The sequence below is a fragment of the Bombus huntii genome, chromosome 2 (assembly GCF_024542735.1).
Source record: "Bombus huntii isolate Logan2020A chromosome 2, iyBomHunt1.1, whole genome shotgun sequence".
NCBI lineage: Eukaryota > Metazoa > Arthropoda > Insecta > Hymenoptera > Apidae > Bombus > Bombus huntii.
Window position 1 is genome coordinate 12,400,421 of NC_066239.1, and position 16,325 is coordinate 12,416,745.

Sequence of the window (16,325 nt, forward strand, 5' to 3'; positions counted from 1 at the left end):
TTTATACTTTGTTTGTGGTACATAATACATGTGATGTTTGTATAGGAATGTAGCAAATTTTTATTTCTATTGACTCAATCAGTTTTGCTAGTTCAAATGAATATAATTTCTATACATACTGCTTTAAATAGTAAAATATAAATCCTAGCAATTGCCTATATCTCATTTATGGTTTTATTGTTAGGTTAGCATGTTAACAACGCCACGAACAAAAATGCCCGCTGTAGCGATTTTGGCGCCCTAACTTCAGACAGTGTTAGTATGTATATGTATAGAGGGAATTGCTTTAAGTTTGGACACTCGTTTAACCTGTTTGTAGTGTGACAGAAGATTTAAAAGCGCGATAAGTGTTTTATAAAGCTTTATTTCGCTTAGTACGTAAGAAAACATCGTGTGGAAAAACAACCATACCAAGAGGTACATTGTAACATTTATTTCTTTCATATTCGTGTGAACAAATCGCTTTTGTTTATTTGAAATACATAACCTATGTTTTCACCTATAGATTTATTTAGAAAGTAACGTGTGCTAAGAAAATTTCTTATTGTTTAATATCATTTTATTATCATGTTTTGCATTAATATCACATTCCTGAATTTCTTTCTAGCATACAATCATTATAAGACAATAATACTTGTTTACGCGGATTTCTAACCTGTAAACAGAAATGTTATTTATTCTCCACAGAATTCAAATTTATTTATTGTTCTTTAATTTTCCATGTTCGTAATATACATAAACGACATCTCTGATATTAAATTTGCATATCATGTAGTAAAACTGATTTAACACGTAATAATACTTATGTGTATATTTACAGTGATATGAAGAAGGTAAAGCTGTGACAGTGGGAATTAAACATAAAAATAACCCCGGTGACGACAAGAATATTTAACCTTATGCCCTCGGCTACCGGTACGTATTAAACAGCTTGTAAATATATAATTATTTATCTCTTTTACAAAGGTATTGTTCTGCAAATAATTTTGATATTAACTCCTCAGCTTTATTATAGTAAAATTTATCAAAGTAAGCCTTGAGAAGTGTTGGACTTGACATATATTTGTTGAAATTAAATGATAATTGATTGTATAATGAATACCAAAGGTGTAACACCAATATCTGACCTTTATATAATCAATGTGGCACATACGTATTGCAGGAACTGTGAAGCAAAATAAATAAAGTACTTTGGATTTGTGTGGATGATATTACGTGAAACATACTTCCAGAAGAACTACATAATAGAAGTCCTCTTTAAAAGTAGTAGAATAGATTATAACATGCAATGAAGTTCCCAAGAAATATTCAGTCGCTGTTGCTGCAAGAAAAGGTGTGCGCTTTCAGAGAATTTCAGAAGAATGCACAAATCCTAGAAGGTGCAGTTATAGAGCCATTATATAGGCTCTGTAAGATAAATAATAAAATTTTTAATTTATAAAAAAATGCTACAAACTACTGCATAGTATCTGTTATAATTTCATATAATTTGGTACAGAAACATGTTTAAATAATCTTTATGTAACAAGTTTATATGTCAATATAACATAAGGTATATGACCATTGATTAAGATATAACAATAGAATTCAATTTTTATATTAAGATATGACTATATATTACACAGTTTACGATCTTCATTTATGGTTGGTCTGTACCTATATGTAATACTATCAAATCATTTTTGTATTATTCAAGAACTAATGCTTACTCAAGGCAGTTGAAAAGAGTGGATATGGATATTCAAACAGTACCAACCAAAAATGGTTTTTCCTGCTATCTGTAATGATACAATTAATTACACTATAAAATATAATTTACCTAACACTAACTATTCAAATAGTAAAAGGGAAAAACTACATGAAAAATTACACATATAATGTATTGGTTTATTATTAGTATTGAACCAATGAATACTGATAATAGTCATTGTCAGTTCTTTTCTTTTTGTTTCATATAAAATAATACTTATATCTTTACACATTTTCACAGGAGGAAATAACCCCATAGGGCAACAGAAGGGTGGGGCGACTATGCCCAGTAATGAAGAATGCGGGATCCGAGATGTTTGGGGACATAATCTCGAAGAAGAATTTCGAACAATTCGGCAAGTCGTGCAGCAGTATCAATATATTGCAATGGATACTGAATTTCCAGGAGTAGTTGCTAGACCCATTGGTATAATATAATAAAATTATAATTTAGTTGTACAATAATTATTTGTAAAATAAAATATGATACTTTATTATAGGAGAATTCAGGACTAGCGCCGATTATCAATATCAGTTATTACGATGTAATGTAGATCTCTTGCGGATAATCCAACTTGGTCTGACATTTCTCGACGAATCGGGAAATACACCTGGTGGTAGTTATACCACATGGCAATTTAATTTCAAATTCAATTTACAGTAAGTTATACATAATTCAATATAGAACAATATAAAGACATCAAATATAACAATACTAACGTTGAACAATTTTTTAGAGAGGATATGTATGCGCAAGATAGTATAGATATGCTACAAAACAGTGGTATACAGTTCAAAAAACACGAAGAAGAGGGTATTGATCCGTTAGATTTTGCCGAATTATTGATGACATCGGGAATTGTTCTTGTTGACGACATAAAATGGCTATCCTTTCATTCTGGTTACGATTTTGGCTATCTATTGAAACTTCTTACAGATCAAAATTTACCCCAAGAAGAAAGTGAATTCTTCGAACTTCTTAGGATATATTTTCCAACAATATATGATGTAAAAGTATGTTTTGTATAGACATCTGTTATAATAAAAACTATTTCCACCTCTAACATGTGACATTTTGTTCACAGTATTTAATGAAATCTTGCAAAAATTTGAAAGGAGGTCTACAAGAGGTAGCAGAGCAATTGGAAATTCAAAGAGTTGGTCCCCAACATCAGGCTGGTTCTGATTCGTTACTTACGGGAATGGTTTTCTTTAAAATGCGAGAGGTAAACAAATATTTCGAATAAAACTATATTAACCAATAAATCGTATATTGTCTTATTTTTATAATTATGTATATTGTTTTAGATGTTTTTTGAAGATAATATTGATGATGCGAAATACTGTGGCCATTTATATGGTTTGGGAACATCATTTGTCGTAAACGGTTCAGGAGGATACCTAGACAGTAATGGAGATAATTCTTCGTCTTCGTAATGTTAAAAAATACCACATCTCAGTCGCAACAGATTATTTCATTACAAATAAAATGTTATAAATAATGTTTCACTTAATGGTCAAGCGTATAGTTCATATCCACAATATTACATTCAAATCACTGCTGTAGATTAAAAAATATTACTACTTGAAAATGAAACTATAGGAACATTTTTTCATATTTGTGCATTTTTTGTATCCTTCAATTTGAGACTTTCATAGGTTTCTTCTGTGATACATGCTATTAATCGAGAACATTTACAATACTGTGCAACATAAAATATGTAATATAGTTTCCTTACAAGCATTTGTGACAATATTGGTATACAAGATACAATTGCAGTACAAAAGAAAAAAAAGGAAACAAATCTACTTTTAAGTGTTTTGCAAAATCTCTATTGGGATATGGAAGGTTGGCTAAGAATAATGCAAAAAAAAAAAAACGAAAAAATTAAGAAAAACAAATGCAAGATTGCATTGTTTAAGTACATTTATCAGTGTTCATATGTACATTTATCATGCAATGCATTTATAGATCACTACTTTTTATGCCTGATAATTCCTTATAATTAGCATTTTAATAAATATTCATCAAAATTACGCTTTGTGCAATTTTAGATCAACAGAATAAAATATTGTTGCGTAGTATTTGAGAAACATATTCTATAATTCTGTTATCCTATTTTGTAGATACAATCAGCAAGTAATTTCCTCTTCATTTTTTTACATTATTTTTCAGGTAGTATTTCTCTTACACATACTTTTTATTGTGAAACGAATTAGTAACGTGACTAGGAAGATCTTTTGCCACACTTCAAAAATGAATATCGTAAAATACATTTCTTTTGTAAATAACACATCGTTCCGAAAATACAATAAACATCTTAAATAAAAGCTTTGTGATTTTTAATATCAACTACACAACCAAAACGACAAAAAAAGAACATTCTGAGTTACTTGGCAAATAATATAATAAAAAAACTGTGAAATCCGCTTCAGTTGAGCTGCGGAAGACTTGGTCGTTGGGGACGAGAGACGGTACTTCACCACACACCGAATATAACTGAATAAAAGTAGATGTGAATTTTCATACATATTCACTAGATCCAATCATGCCTCGTCGTGAACAGCAACCGAAATTGGAACATTTTCTAGAAGTTTCGCGACTTCACGACTCAGGTACGTCTTTAAATGTTGTAAATTTAAGGCCTTCAAAATTTCCGAATCCGAGTGCATCAGAGACTCGAAGAGTCCATTAAAACATTAAAACTTGGCCAGTTAAGAAGATCCCCATCGAAGATCGGTGAAACGAAGGTAGGATCCTTGAAGACACGAGACAGCTTCTTTCCCCTGACAGTTTTAATTATGCCGAGTTTATTCCGAGTGGTTCCAATAAAATATACCCGACGATCTCATGTCTGAGAGCTTCATTTAACTGACCACGAGTTCGATAAATCCGAGTAAGTGGATGCGATTCGAGAGGCAGACGTAAACGGAATGGTTATTGGCAGCGCAGTCCGAAGGGTAAACATAGATAGTCCCCAACTCGGTCTACCATATTTGATTGGGTTTTAGCGGGCCCTATGGGTCCTGTTGGGAATCCATGCCAGCAAGTTCCTATGTTACATTGTCTTACCAACGAGCGCCTTTTGGACCAGTTACAGAAATTTCAGGAGATGGAAGAAGTCAGTTACAGGAGCCCTGCTTCAGACGAAGGCAAATTCTGCGAAAGTCACTTCCAGGAGTTTGAGTTAATTTATTCGTCGTCAAATCAAAACTAGCTCTGTCCTTTTAACCCGGCTATGCCTGATTTGACTCGGAAGTGGTCTTAGCTTGGATCCGAGGACATTCTTCTAGGTGACCCTCTTTCGTTACTCATTGAGTATCGGAAATTCAGAAGAGCTGACATTGAAGTTACATCCAAATTTCCGAAAACCTTGTTGGTCATGTTACGCGAAAAATGACTCCTCGAGTGCTACTCCAGACGGATCGCTGGTGGTACGAACTAGAATCAACGTAGTGTCAGTAACCTCGGCGTTTATGGTTACAACATGGCCTTTACCACGGATGATTTCTCAATCATCCCTCGATTAATCGTCACGTAGTGATGACGTCAGATATCGAGTAGCCACAAGCGGATAAGACTATAGCCATATTTCTACCATAGACACCAAAGCATAAGCAGTCTTTCGTCTCACTCACTTTTTTTTACATCTTACACTCTCAATATCATTAAGCATATTATTAAGCGTTATTATTAGTCTTTAATTTAGTCGTTGTAGCGTTTATTGTGTGCAGTTATAATCATAGTTATCGTCCTTTGTATATAGTTTTGTAGAAATAAATGCGTTAGGCATTCATTGCTGTGCTAATGTGGGTGTAATCCTTATCCCGCGCACCAGCGCCTGACCACATGCAACCTCAAACCACAAGCATTATCATGTTATTCGATACAGTTTTCGGCAGACGAAAACGAGTGAGCCATATATTCTTTGTTTGTCGAACAATTAAGATTCCACCGCATTGCTACCGCTTTGCTTTATTGCACAAATGGATACAATACACCTTCGAAGTTCGAATGGTTCAATGTTCGAACAAAAATGTCAAGAAAAAGTCAGCTTAGCTAATGATTAAGTAAATCATTATGAAATCGAAGAAGGACAGCAGCAAATCGAAAAGGAAAGTTGTTAGAACCACGATAGAGGTGAAAAAAGATCATATTCAAACATGAGAATGGCGTTCGTACATATCTCGGATCCAAGACAATTCACGTATAGGACCCTATGATTCAATGAAAGGAAACTCTCCTTAATAAAGTTAGATATTTTTTGAGTTTATATATTCCTTTTATGTAAGATTTTATGTATTTTTTTTTATACACGATTTTATGCATTAAATGCTGTTATAAAAGCATCAGGACCGGATTAATCCATTCTATGTCAATTTTTATAGGAAAATGATTTCAGTTTTCGAACAAATCGATTTCCGAACAGTTCGTAATTATGTTCGACATCAGAGATTCCACTGTATTAGTTAGGTGCGTCTGACACAAGCCAGGTCATCGCGCGCAACGCACACATAGCATGATAATACGGATGATCAGTGAGGGCGACGGTTTGGACATCAAACAAACATTAAGAAACTCAGATCACTACAGAAACACCGGTCATCCTAAAGAAAAGTCTAGGACAAGTTGGGGAAAATCCGGACGGACGATAACCGTACCTGAAACGGATTATGTTCAAACTTGGTGTACCTATTGTAATTATTTATATTGCTCGTGCATCCGAGTCTCTCATTTTAAAATCCGGCATTTTTCCCAAATTCTGCTTGTCGAAATCGAGAGTAAATGCAGACAAATTTTATCTCGTTTAAAGGGCGTTTTGTATCCTTTCGAAAATGGGTCACTAGTTCTTCGTTCGTTTTATTCGTTCAAGTTTCAACGTTACCTTATCCATCCGTAGTAAGAAGATAAACGAGCTTTATCACAATATTACTGATATCAGTACCGCTATCACTACTCGTTACCTGAAACCAAGCTCAGTCTCTTTTACTAAATCAGACAAATCGGTACAATTTACTTCTGGATATTGAAAATGCGGAATGAATCGTATCTCGGTCGTGTTTTTGCTTTCCCAAAGTTGATCGTTTTCTGGTGCCTTCTTGTTCTACTGACCAGTCACATATCAGCACAAGTTGAAAATGAAACGTTCGAAAGTGTATTTGGACTGGATAGGCTGGATAATAAGGAATCGATGTACCCAGAAATTAACAAGAATACCGGACAAATATCTCCGATAGAAACGCAAGATTTATCCGAGGTAGTGGACTTGATTAAAGATGAAGATGATCACAAGGAAGGAATGGAGACAGGAGCGGAAGATGTCCCAGCCAGTACCAATGACAACCCCGACGAAAAAAATATACCTGAGGGTAAAATCATGTCTTCGTCTGGTTTCTCTAAGAAAATGATCGGAAAAAAGAATGAGAAGTATGTGAGGTACGGTAAGTATTTCGATATCAAAGGGCGTGACCACTATTTCTTTTTCTATTTCTGTAAAGAATGTGAAAAAATAAAACAAGACAGAATGTCTTTTAAATTCTAGGAAATTTATTTAGCGAAAAAACGTTGTACGTAAGTCAAATACATTCTTTTTAATTGGTGAATGTATTATTTTGTTATATATAGTCCAACTAACGAATCACATCTTATCTGTTTTATCAGTTACTCACTCTAGTATGAATCGAATGAATCATTGGATTGTATCTTTTGTAACTCGTTTTTCAATCTTCCTTCCACGTAGATATATTCCTCATATCTAGACTAAAATTATTTCGTTTGTTTTTACTTTTACATTTGGTCTAATCTAAATGATCGTGTTATCGCCCCTGTAAACATATTTCGCTCGTTGACGTTGTTTGTGGATACGTAACAGCGATGTTAACAGAAAATCTGCTAAAACTGGTAGCAGTATTTTCATTTTCTTATAGAGTTATTAATCGAGCTACTAAAAAATCCAAATGCTTGAAATTATCGCACGTGATATCAAATATCGATACTAAAATATTGCAATTCGTGTATCCTTATAGATTCCGATTTACCGGAAGCAGACAGATACGCGCCTCGTCCAGATGATTCAGTTCCAAATTATGTCTTAACAGAGACGAGACTGAAAGAAATTCGATCAGAATTTATGTATTGGTACTTCGACAAGGGTGGTAGCGATGACGAAGGCGATTATCAAAGGGAAATCCAAGCTTCGACGCCACAAGTACACAAGAATTTCAATTTTCAATTACCATTCTTTGGCTTCAGATTCAATTACACCAGAGTATGTTACTATTTGTTATCCTCTTATCATTAGTGATTATTAGATAATCTAATCTAAAAATATTGTCCGTTTAAAAAATTACAGGTATCAATGAATGGCTTCCTAGAATTTAGCGATCCTCCGATACATTATACATATCCTCTCGTATTCCCGATCAAAGATTGGCCAAGGAAGAACGATCCTAGTTTTATAGGGATATTTTTCAGTAAATGTCGCATAGGAGAAATAAGACCAACCGACATAGATCAGAGGAGACCCGGTGTATACTTTAGGCAAGTTAAAAATTACTAAAATTATTAAATAACATTTTAGATGATATTGGAATTTATCACGAAAACGAATTGTAGACTGGAACGAGATTTACAAAGGAGAACAGATCAATTTGGCGTCGAAATGCGTGAACGCCTCAAATGGGATATCCGCGAAGGAATTATTGGTACAGATGCCTTCGACCCTAAACACGCAGTCATAGTAACGTGGAAAAATATGTCCTTCACCGGTGGTATCGATAACTCCCTTTACAACACGAACACGTTTCAAATGATCCTGGCCACAGATGAAGTGAACACCTACGTCATATTTAATTACCTGAATATTCAATGGAGCAGTCACACGGAAGCTGGTGGTGATACAATGTATGGAGAAGGTGGAGTCCCAGCATTTGTAAGTTCATTCAACTTTTATATTACGACTGCATCAAATACATATACGCTTTTAATATAAGAATTTTATGATTTATTTAGGAACACAATTGTTTATCGTGTAATGATAAATTTATTGTCGGCGATATATTTCAGTGATGAAATGGAACTCGGGAAGTTTCCTAGTTTCCTTCATATAACGTTGCCTATTTAATTTTATAATTAATCGATCGAAATTAATTAACCAGTGTTATCTCTGCTTAGGTCGGTTTTAACGCTGGAAATGGCACACGAAGCTACGAATACAAGCCCTTCTCTCAAATGTCGACGATTCGCGATTTAACCGGAAGAGGATGGGCGAACGGTTTTCCAGGACGTCATATGTTTAGGATAGATGAAAACATAATGCCTGCAGTTTGCAATAAAGATATTTGTAAGATTGAACAACGCGTAGCGAGGAATCATTAATAATTAATGATAATGTCGTATATAATAATACGTTTTCCAGCTGGAGCAAATTTGCCTCTTGTGTTTGCACCCGAAAGCGGAAACATGTTAGGCGGTACCATCGTGAATATTACTGGTCCGTGTTTCAACGAGACTGAGAAAATTCGATGTATGTTCGAAAGTGAGTGGGTGATAGGTACTGTAGTGGACAAAAACCGAGCGATATGTGTTCAACCATTCGTGAAGGCACAAGGATATATTCGATTCGCGATTAGCATTGGTGACAGTAAAACATACAATTGGAAGGGAAAATATTTCATTGGTAAGCTGATAACATACGCAGTGACTTGTTAATATAATTAGGAATATAACTAAGAAATATCATTGTCGTAGTTTTTACGGTTCTTTATAATAATTTAAAAGAGTAGCTATTTAATTCGAAATAAAGATGAATAAAGAATTATGATCTTCAAAAGATATACATTAATTATAATAATTCTTATCAGAAACCCCAGCTACAGCGACCGAGAAAATCTTTGTGTCCAATAGCGTTCACCAAGCATATCCAGCTGAAATAAAAATTACTTGGGATCGATACAATTTAACCAGCAATTTGAACGCGGGAGTACAAATATCTTTGTGGGGATATCGTGAGACGAAAACTACTCCCGAATTTGAATACATCACTAATTTGGAGGTTGGTTCGTGAAATCATTTGCCCGTGACATAATATTTAATTTTATTATCAATTAAAAAAAATATTATAATTGAAAAATTGTAGACAGCATATACGAATTTGGGTAGCTATATTATAAGACCAGCAGCATACCGTGACTTAAGCAATCCTTATCAGCAAGACATGACTTTCGGTTTTATCCAGCTCAATTTAACAGATCCGCAGCAACAAACTGGCCTTAACATCACACCGTATGTAAATTATATGTAAAAAAAATACTTTTAGATATTATTTGGATAGTCGAATTACAAAAAATATTTGTATAGGAGCCTATGGAGTAGACCAATTCCATTAGCCTGGTACTTTGCTCCACAATGGGAAAGAGGGTATGGATCAAAATGGCCTCAACGACTTTGCGACAAGTGGATCATGAACGACAGATATTTGAAAAATTTTGCGGCGGAAATATCCCTGTGTCCGTGTACTTTAAAACACGCATTAAATGACAAAGGTCGTTTCCTTCCGGATTACGATTGCGATAAAGATTCGAATTTGGATTGCATGTATAATCTGCATGCGCATCATTGTGTGAGAACAGGGGCGCCAAAGTAAGTAAGATTTCTGTTAGTATAGAAGTAGAATTTTATAGGCAAAAGGTATTTTAATTTTTAATGTATGTTTGCTTGAAATTGTTATTGGAACGAAGTAATGATACAATCGGAAGAAACATTTTTCTCATCCTTTCCACTATTCCCAGTTCTTCTTTAATATAGCTCAACATTGCCGATTTTTCTTTTATATCATACTTTACTTCTTAATTTTAGCATGGACGGTTCTGAGCAGCAATGTTGCTACGATAAAAATGGCTATCTAATGTTGACTTACGATCAGCAATGGGGTTCGAGACCACATAGGTCCCACAATTTAGGATACTATCCATGGGACGAGGCGAACAAAGTACCAACTCTTTCTCATTGGTACCACGACATAATACCATTTTACATGTGTTGTATGTGGCAAGAAGAACACGCAGTCGGTTGTGAAACGTTCAGATTTGAAAGACGACCAAGTCAAGATTGTATCGCTTATCAGTCTCCAGCTATCGCGACGGTGTTTGGTGATCCTCATATTGCAACATTCGATGGCTTGGAATATACCTTTAATGGAAAGGGAGAGTTCGTTTTAGTACGTGTGAATAATCTGAAAGATAAGCTTGACGTGCAAGGTAGATTCGAGCAGTTGCCGAATAACGTGTATGGTGAAGTTAGGGCTACGCAATTGACATCTGTAGCAGGTAATTAATTTACAGAAACTAGTAAAGTTATAAAAATTTGATAATTCCTATTGGAATTAATTTAATATTTTTCTATACAGCAAGAGGAAATAATTCAGCAACCATAGAAGTTCGATTAAGGCCAAAACACTCGCAATGGAGATATCGCCTCGATGTCTTCGCCAATAATCGTCGAGTATACTTCGATAGGCCATCCATAAAATTTCAACACTTTACCGGCGTTGTTGTTTATACACCCACGTACATTTTAAATCAGAGTGAAGTGATCATCATGTTTGATACTGGTGCAGGTGTGGAAGTAATCGAAAACGAAGGATACATGTCAGCCAGAGTTTACTTACCCTGGACGTACTTGGTACGATTTAGAAAATAAATATGGATTTATATAATAAATATTGACAAATATATAGAATTTATAAATTTATCTATTTCATCTTAGAATAAAACCAGTGGTCTATTTGGAAAATGGAATTTTGACATTGCGGACGACTTGACAAATCCGGATGGACAGCAAGTAGCAGCGTCCAATTTGAACCACTTTGAGGCTGTACATAAAGACTTTGCGATTCATTGGATGTTGGAAGATAAAGAAGACGACGATAAAGGAGGACCATTGTTCACCAGAGAGTTTGGCAGAACTGCGAGTTATTATTCCAATAGAACCTTCGAGCCCGAGTGGCGTAAGACGCCTGCAGAGATACTACCTTCGAACAGGTGACTGTTATTTTAATAGTCTATTTATCCATCAGAATAACGAAATATCGAACTGTTTATAAAGAAAATATTTATCTTCCTCCATTGCAGGTCGTACGATATACAACGAGCTGCTGATCTTTGTGGACAATCATATCAGTGTCAATATGACTACGCAATGTCGCTCAATCGTGATATGGCTCATTTCACGAAAAATTATTACAATACGTACACTGAAATAAGGGATATCAATATAAATGAACGAGGTGAGTTACAAAAGTTTTTAGAGGATATTTAAGTCAATAACTATTTGTATAATTTGTTTCACGTTCTATTTTTTATTATTTCAGTGGTATCATGCGGTGTATTGGAGACACCACGCTTCGGACGCAAGAGTAACTTCTTCTTCGTGCCAGGTACGAAGGTAACTTTTGAATGCAATCAGGACTTTATATTGGTTGGCGATCAACGACGTGTATGCACCCCCGAAGGTCGTTGGAACGTGCCGGAGTACGGATATACGGAGTGTCTACGTGAGTATTTGAATTATAATTTTATATATTTGTTTTCTAATAAGACAAAGTATCATACAATAATCACCTGTTGTTTTTCTATAACTTATGTATACTTATCTTTCGAAAATCTTATTGATCTCCATGGCTACATTTCGCACATTGAAAATAATAATTCATTATCAAAACGGCTACCCCAACTACAAGAGAAATAAAAGAAAATTCTTTGGTATTACATAAATATAGGTCAGATCGAGTATGCTCAGCGTACAGCATGGACAACAATGGGCATTATTTGCGCCGTTTTAATTCCTGTAATAGCGTGTGTTGCTGGCGCCTTTCTTTATGTACGAAAGAATCAAGCGCAGGAAAGTTCCTTGAAATCGTGGCGTTATTCTGAACGCGGTTCTGGTGTTGACAATGATTCAACGCTGTTGTCTCGGTTAAAATCATTCGATAGACCAATTTCACCCGTTAGCGACACTAGCACTAGTTCGAGTATGATTAAAAAGCCTCATTCTTATGACAAAGTTTATCGTACACACGAGCCTTTGCCTAACAGACCAGATATTGATTTTGAAGATAAAGATTGGGATCTAAAAGAACCCACTTCTCTGACAGAATCGGAAAAAAGTACAACAGACTCTACCAGAAAAACTGGAAGTCCCAGTAAAGAAAGTGACGTCTAAAATATCAATAATATTAGATTTTCATAGATTTTTAAATAATATTCACGCAATATACTTGACATTTCAGAAGTTCGTTATTTATATGTTTCTTTTTCTTTGGGGAACATCTCTTCCATAACAGACATTTATCGATTTTTATCTCATCTCTGGTAATTATTTGCAGTCATATTTTCGAAATAATCCAGAATTAAATCACACACACTCAAATATCATTTGCACAAGATATAAATTCATTCGTCATAGGAAATGAATTAAATTTTACGCCCAGAATTAATAAGACTTAATGTGTGTATATATATATATATACTGGTTTTGCTGTGGAATAGAAATGTTCTTTATTTACAAAACGATACATTATTACGTTGTTATACCGCACATAAGCTTTATACTTTTATAATATGTAATGTATAGTATAAATATTTGATTGCATTAAAATGCATTATTGTTTGGAATAATGGAAGTTTATTGTGACGTTTTTATACAAAATATTTGCTAATTAATGTAAAAAAATGCAGTTCAATAAACTTTTCTATACCTTTAAATATTCAGGAAATTTCTATTCCACATGCATTTACTACACTTTTGATAAATCGTTTTAATACCTACTTGATTTTCATAGTGGAATGGAAATTTCCACCAAAAATATTGTTATTATTTTTTCATTTTTTTTATTATTCTCGTCCTTTATCCTTTATCCTTTCTGAATTATATTTGTTTTTATATGTGTATATATTATATCGATTACTATGTTTTTCATTTGTGTAATCGTCAATTATATTAATGCTATAAATTGTATTGAAAATCACAGGTCAACAGGAATATAGTTCTCGTCAAGCAGGTATCACAGCTGGTATAGTACTTGCTTGCCTAATACCAGTTATAGTACTGATTATTTTTGTGGCATCCAGACTTCTAAAGACACAGAAAGAACAAAGAGAACAGGAGGAAGCATTGCATAGGTATTGCAATTGGTATCGTAAGTTACAAATGGTAATTTAATCAAATATTAATCTTTTCATTTTTTCTACAGAGCGAGAAGTACAGAGCTCCAAAGATTACGCAAGCTCAAAGATGAACAAGAACCTACTTCACACACCAGTAAAGCAACAGAAATAAATTAAATAATGGACGTATTTTTATACAAATTTTTTTTATAACTTGTTTCATATCATTGCACATTGTATTCTTATCATTTACTCACTTCAAGACTTAGTTATATTTATTTTAGAAAAATATGTCTAATACATAATATAATTTCTGTACAACTACTTTTATAGTTATTGTTCAGATTATGTTTAGTTAGTAGCTAACGTGACATAAAGCATTTAATTTAGAGTGCAGCTAAAGATTCATTTTTTCTCTGTCAGACTACATTTTATGACATAAATCTTCTGCATAAGGTGGAAAGCATATTTAATATAGTATTATTTTATATTAATGTTAATACTGTACATGTAAAATATTCGATACGCAGGATATCCCACTAACTTTCTTATGAGGTAATATCTCCGTTACTGCTAATGATACGGGAAAATTCCAAAGTAATAGATTGCTTGGTTCGGAGGGACAAATATTATGGTGAACAAAAATTTTTTCTTAACGTCACACTTTTCGAGATTTCAAGCTCATCGATGTTTTTTTAAAATAGAATCATATATTTCTTAATGAGAAGGACAAGGAAAACAAATATAAAAACAGTACCTTACGTCCTTTCTTCTCTTTCGTATGATAAATTTTATAAAATAAAATTTAAAGTACCTATTAATTTTTTATAGAGAATCTGGAACTGGATCGATTAATATATTAAAAAATATATTCAAAAATGCTTGTTTATCATAATATTTGTCCCTCTAAACCAAATAGTTTGTTGCTGTGACATTTTTAAGTATCATTAAAAGTAATTGAAATATCGCTTTATAATAGAGTTAGTAGGACACTCTGTGTATGTATGTATAATTAGAATTTTATACAATCAACAAAATATATAAACGGGTTATGAAATATAATTTTTTAAAGTATTTTATAAAATTTTATAAAATAAAAAGATGGCATTTAAATATCACATATAATTATCAAACCGCGATCATACTTCCATAAATACAACAATACTATTATTTTACCGCTTTATCTGTTAATGCAATGTACAATGCGATAACTGTGATGTACATACAATTGAAGGTTGTATCATGCATAGTTCAATGAACTTAGATTAATATAAGTATTAAGAATATATATATTCAAAAGTCTCATCATGAATAATTGTTACATTATACCTACATAGCCAACTTTTGGGGAAAATCTAGTTTTAAAAATCTAACATACACTGCATACATATGTATGTGGCATCCTGGCATCCTATATTACTTGCGACTAACTTCAGTTCACAGTGTTGATGTTGCCCTCTCGTAACAAAAGTGGGTAACTACGTAACGAGTTACCGACTGTTCGACGTCTCTTGTTGTGTTGCTCAGACAGAGTAGTAATTCTACTACTACGTTATCCAGTGATTAAACTATTTATGTTAGACTTCCGGCTTCGAGTGTTTAGGATGCGTGCTGTTCCGTCATTGTTCCTAGATAACTGTAATTACGCGAATTTGCTTAGTTTACAGCAAACATTCCGAGACATAACAGTGATTAATTGAAACGCAAACGAGTGCTGGTGCCCGAGGAGATTTATGTCTGCAAATTCACATATAGAATTAATCACGTTCGAACCCTGTATCCCAAAGTAGTTGGAGCAATGAATTTAAGTGCGTGACAGACGGTGACAAAAACTGCGACATTGGAGGTATGTGTTCCTTTCTATATATTTAGTTATCCTATATCCAGTTTATATTATTTCATGGTGTTGTTTCCAATAAGCCAATTGTGTTACAACAAAGTGCATTAACCTATCTCTTTTGTTTTTGTTCCATGCCACATTTGCGCATGTCAAGTAATTTAAATTGTCAAAATATCTGTATAGATTATAAACTTTTAGATGTTTTTACATATCTTATACGTATAATAAGAGTATATATAACAATACTGTAATAGACAAAAAAAAAAAAATATTGTACAAAACATAGGGAAATTTATATTTGCATAATTTTTAGGTAGAATAGAAAATAAGACAAACGTAGAACGGCTCCAAAAACAGCATAACATAGTAACATACAGTAGTATCGTGTTAATTGGTCAAGATTTCGCTTCGTTGCTATTAACTGCCCAGGCAGGATCTTGAGGTCAATTAGTGCAGCACTACTGTATTTATCATTCATTTGCACAAAATTTAATTCTTGATTAGTCTACTTTACTAAAATTTGAACGTGTAACTTGTACCTCCAATCGCTACATTGATTTTTCATTTTTCT

The 16,325-nt window shown here is 33.6% G+C and overlaps 3 protein-coding genes across 8 annotated transcripts in view; all 3 read left to right on the forward strand.

Moving 5' to 3' along the window:
• The window catches only part of LOC126876978 (xylosyl- and glucuronyltransferase LARGE1-like), a 508,433-nt gene that overhangs the window by 487,047 nt on the left and 5,061 nt on the right, over nt 1-16,325 (forward strand). For 3 of the 4 annotated variants that reach the window (XR_007694652.1, XM_050639858.1, XM_050639859.1), the window contains exon 1: nt 15,466-15,760. The exons of the other annotated variant lie outside the window; for it this stretch is intronic. The gene's annotated coding sequence lies outside the window, so the exon portion shown is untranslated. Of the gene's footprint in view, nt 1-15,465; nt 15,761-16,325 lie in introns of those variants that run through there. 4 annotated transcript variants of the gene reach the window in all.
• Nucleotides 35-4,080, forward strand: LOC126877120 (CCR4-NOT transcription complex subunit 7). Of its 3 annotated transcripts, none has more exons than XM_050639955.1 (7): nt 35-417; nt 821-915; nt 1,991-2,176; nt 2,250-2,409; nt 2,487-2,763; nt 2,835-2,975; nt 3,058-4,080. In XM_050639955.1, the coding sequence occupies exons 2-7, from the start codon at nt 900-902 to the stop codon at nt 3,184-3,186; spliced, it is 909 nt and encodes a 302-aa protein (XP_050495912.1). In that variant the 5' UTR covers nt 35-417; nt 821-899; the 3' UTR covers nt 3,187-4,080. The 3 variants fall into 3 exon arrangements, with proteins under 3 accessions (XP_050495912.1, XP_050495907.1, XP_050495916.1); XM_050639950.1 differs by lacking the exon at nt 35-417 and adding an exon at nt 1,163-1,379; XM_050639959.1 differs by lacking the exon at nt 35-417 and adding an exon at nt 1,163-1,333.
• On the forward strand, nt 6,435-14,192 carry LOC126877180 (protein mesh). Its single transcript, XM_050640011.1, has 16 exons — nt 6,435-7,191; nt 7,777-8,018; nt 8,103-8,290; nt 8,366-8,681; nt 8,924-9,092; nt 9,168-9,428; nt 9,613-9,803; nt 9,888-10,033; nt 10,109-10,390; nt 10,607-11,076; nt 11,157-11,431; nt 11,516-11,790; nt 11,881-12,035; nt 12,120-12,302; nt 13,779-13,929; nt 14,001-14,192. Exons 1-16 carry the CDS (start codon nt 6,783-6,785, stop codon nt 14,089-14,091), a joined length of 3,804 nt encoding a protein of 1,267 aa, XP_050495968.1. The 5' UTR covers nt 6,435-6,782; the 3' UTR covers nt 14,092-14,192.

Excerpts from the sequence above, each read along its gene's own strand:
- LOC126877180 (XM_050640011.1), top strand. The coding sequence starts at position 6,783 with ATGCGGAATGAATCGTATCTCGGTCGTGTTTTTGCTTTCCCAAAGTTG. Across the intron at positions 8,682-8,923 it reads AAGGTGGAGTCCCAGCATTT|GTCGGTTTTAACGCTGGAAA; the intron begins GTAAGTTCATTC and ends ATCTCTGCTTAG. Across the intron at positions 13,930-14,000 it reads CAGGAGGAAGCATTGCATAG|AGCGAGAAGTACAGAGCTCC; the intron begins GTATTGCAATTG and ends TTTTTTCTACAG.
- LOC126877120 (XM_050639950.1), top strand. The coding sequence starts at position 1,289 with ATGAAGTTCCCAAGAAATATTCAGTCGCTGTTGCTGCAAGAAAAGGTG. Across the intron at positions 2,764-2,834 it reads CAACAATATATGATGTAAAA|TATTTAATGAAATCTTGCAA; the intron begins GTATGTTTTGTA and ends TTTTGTTCACAG. Across the intron at positions 2,976-3,057 it reads TTTTCTTTAAAATGCGAGAG|ATGTTTTTTGAAGATAATAT; the intron begins GTAAACAAATAT and ends ATATTGTTTTAG.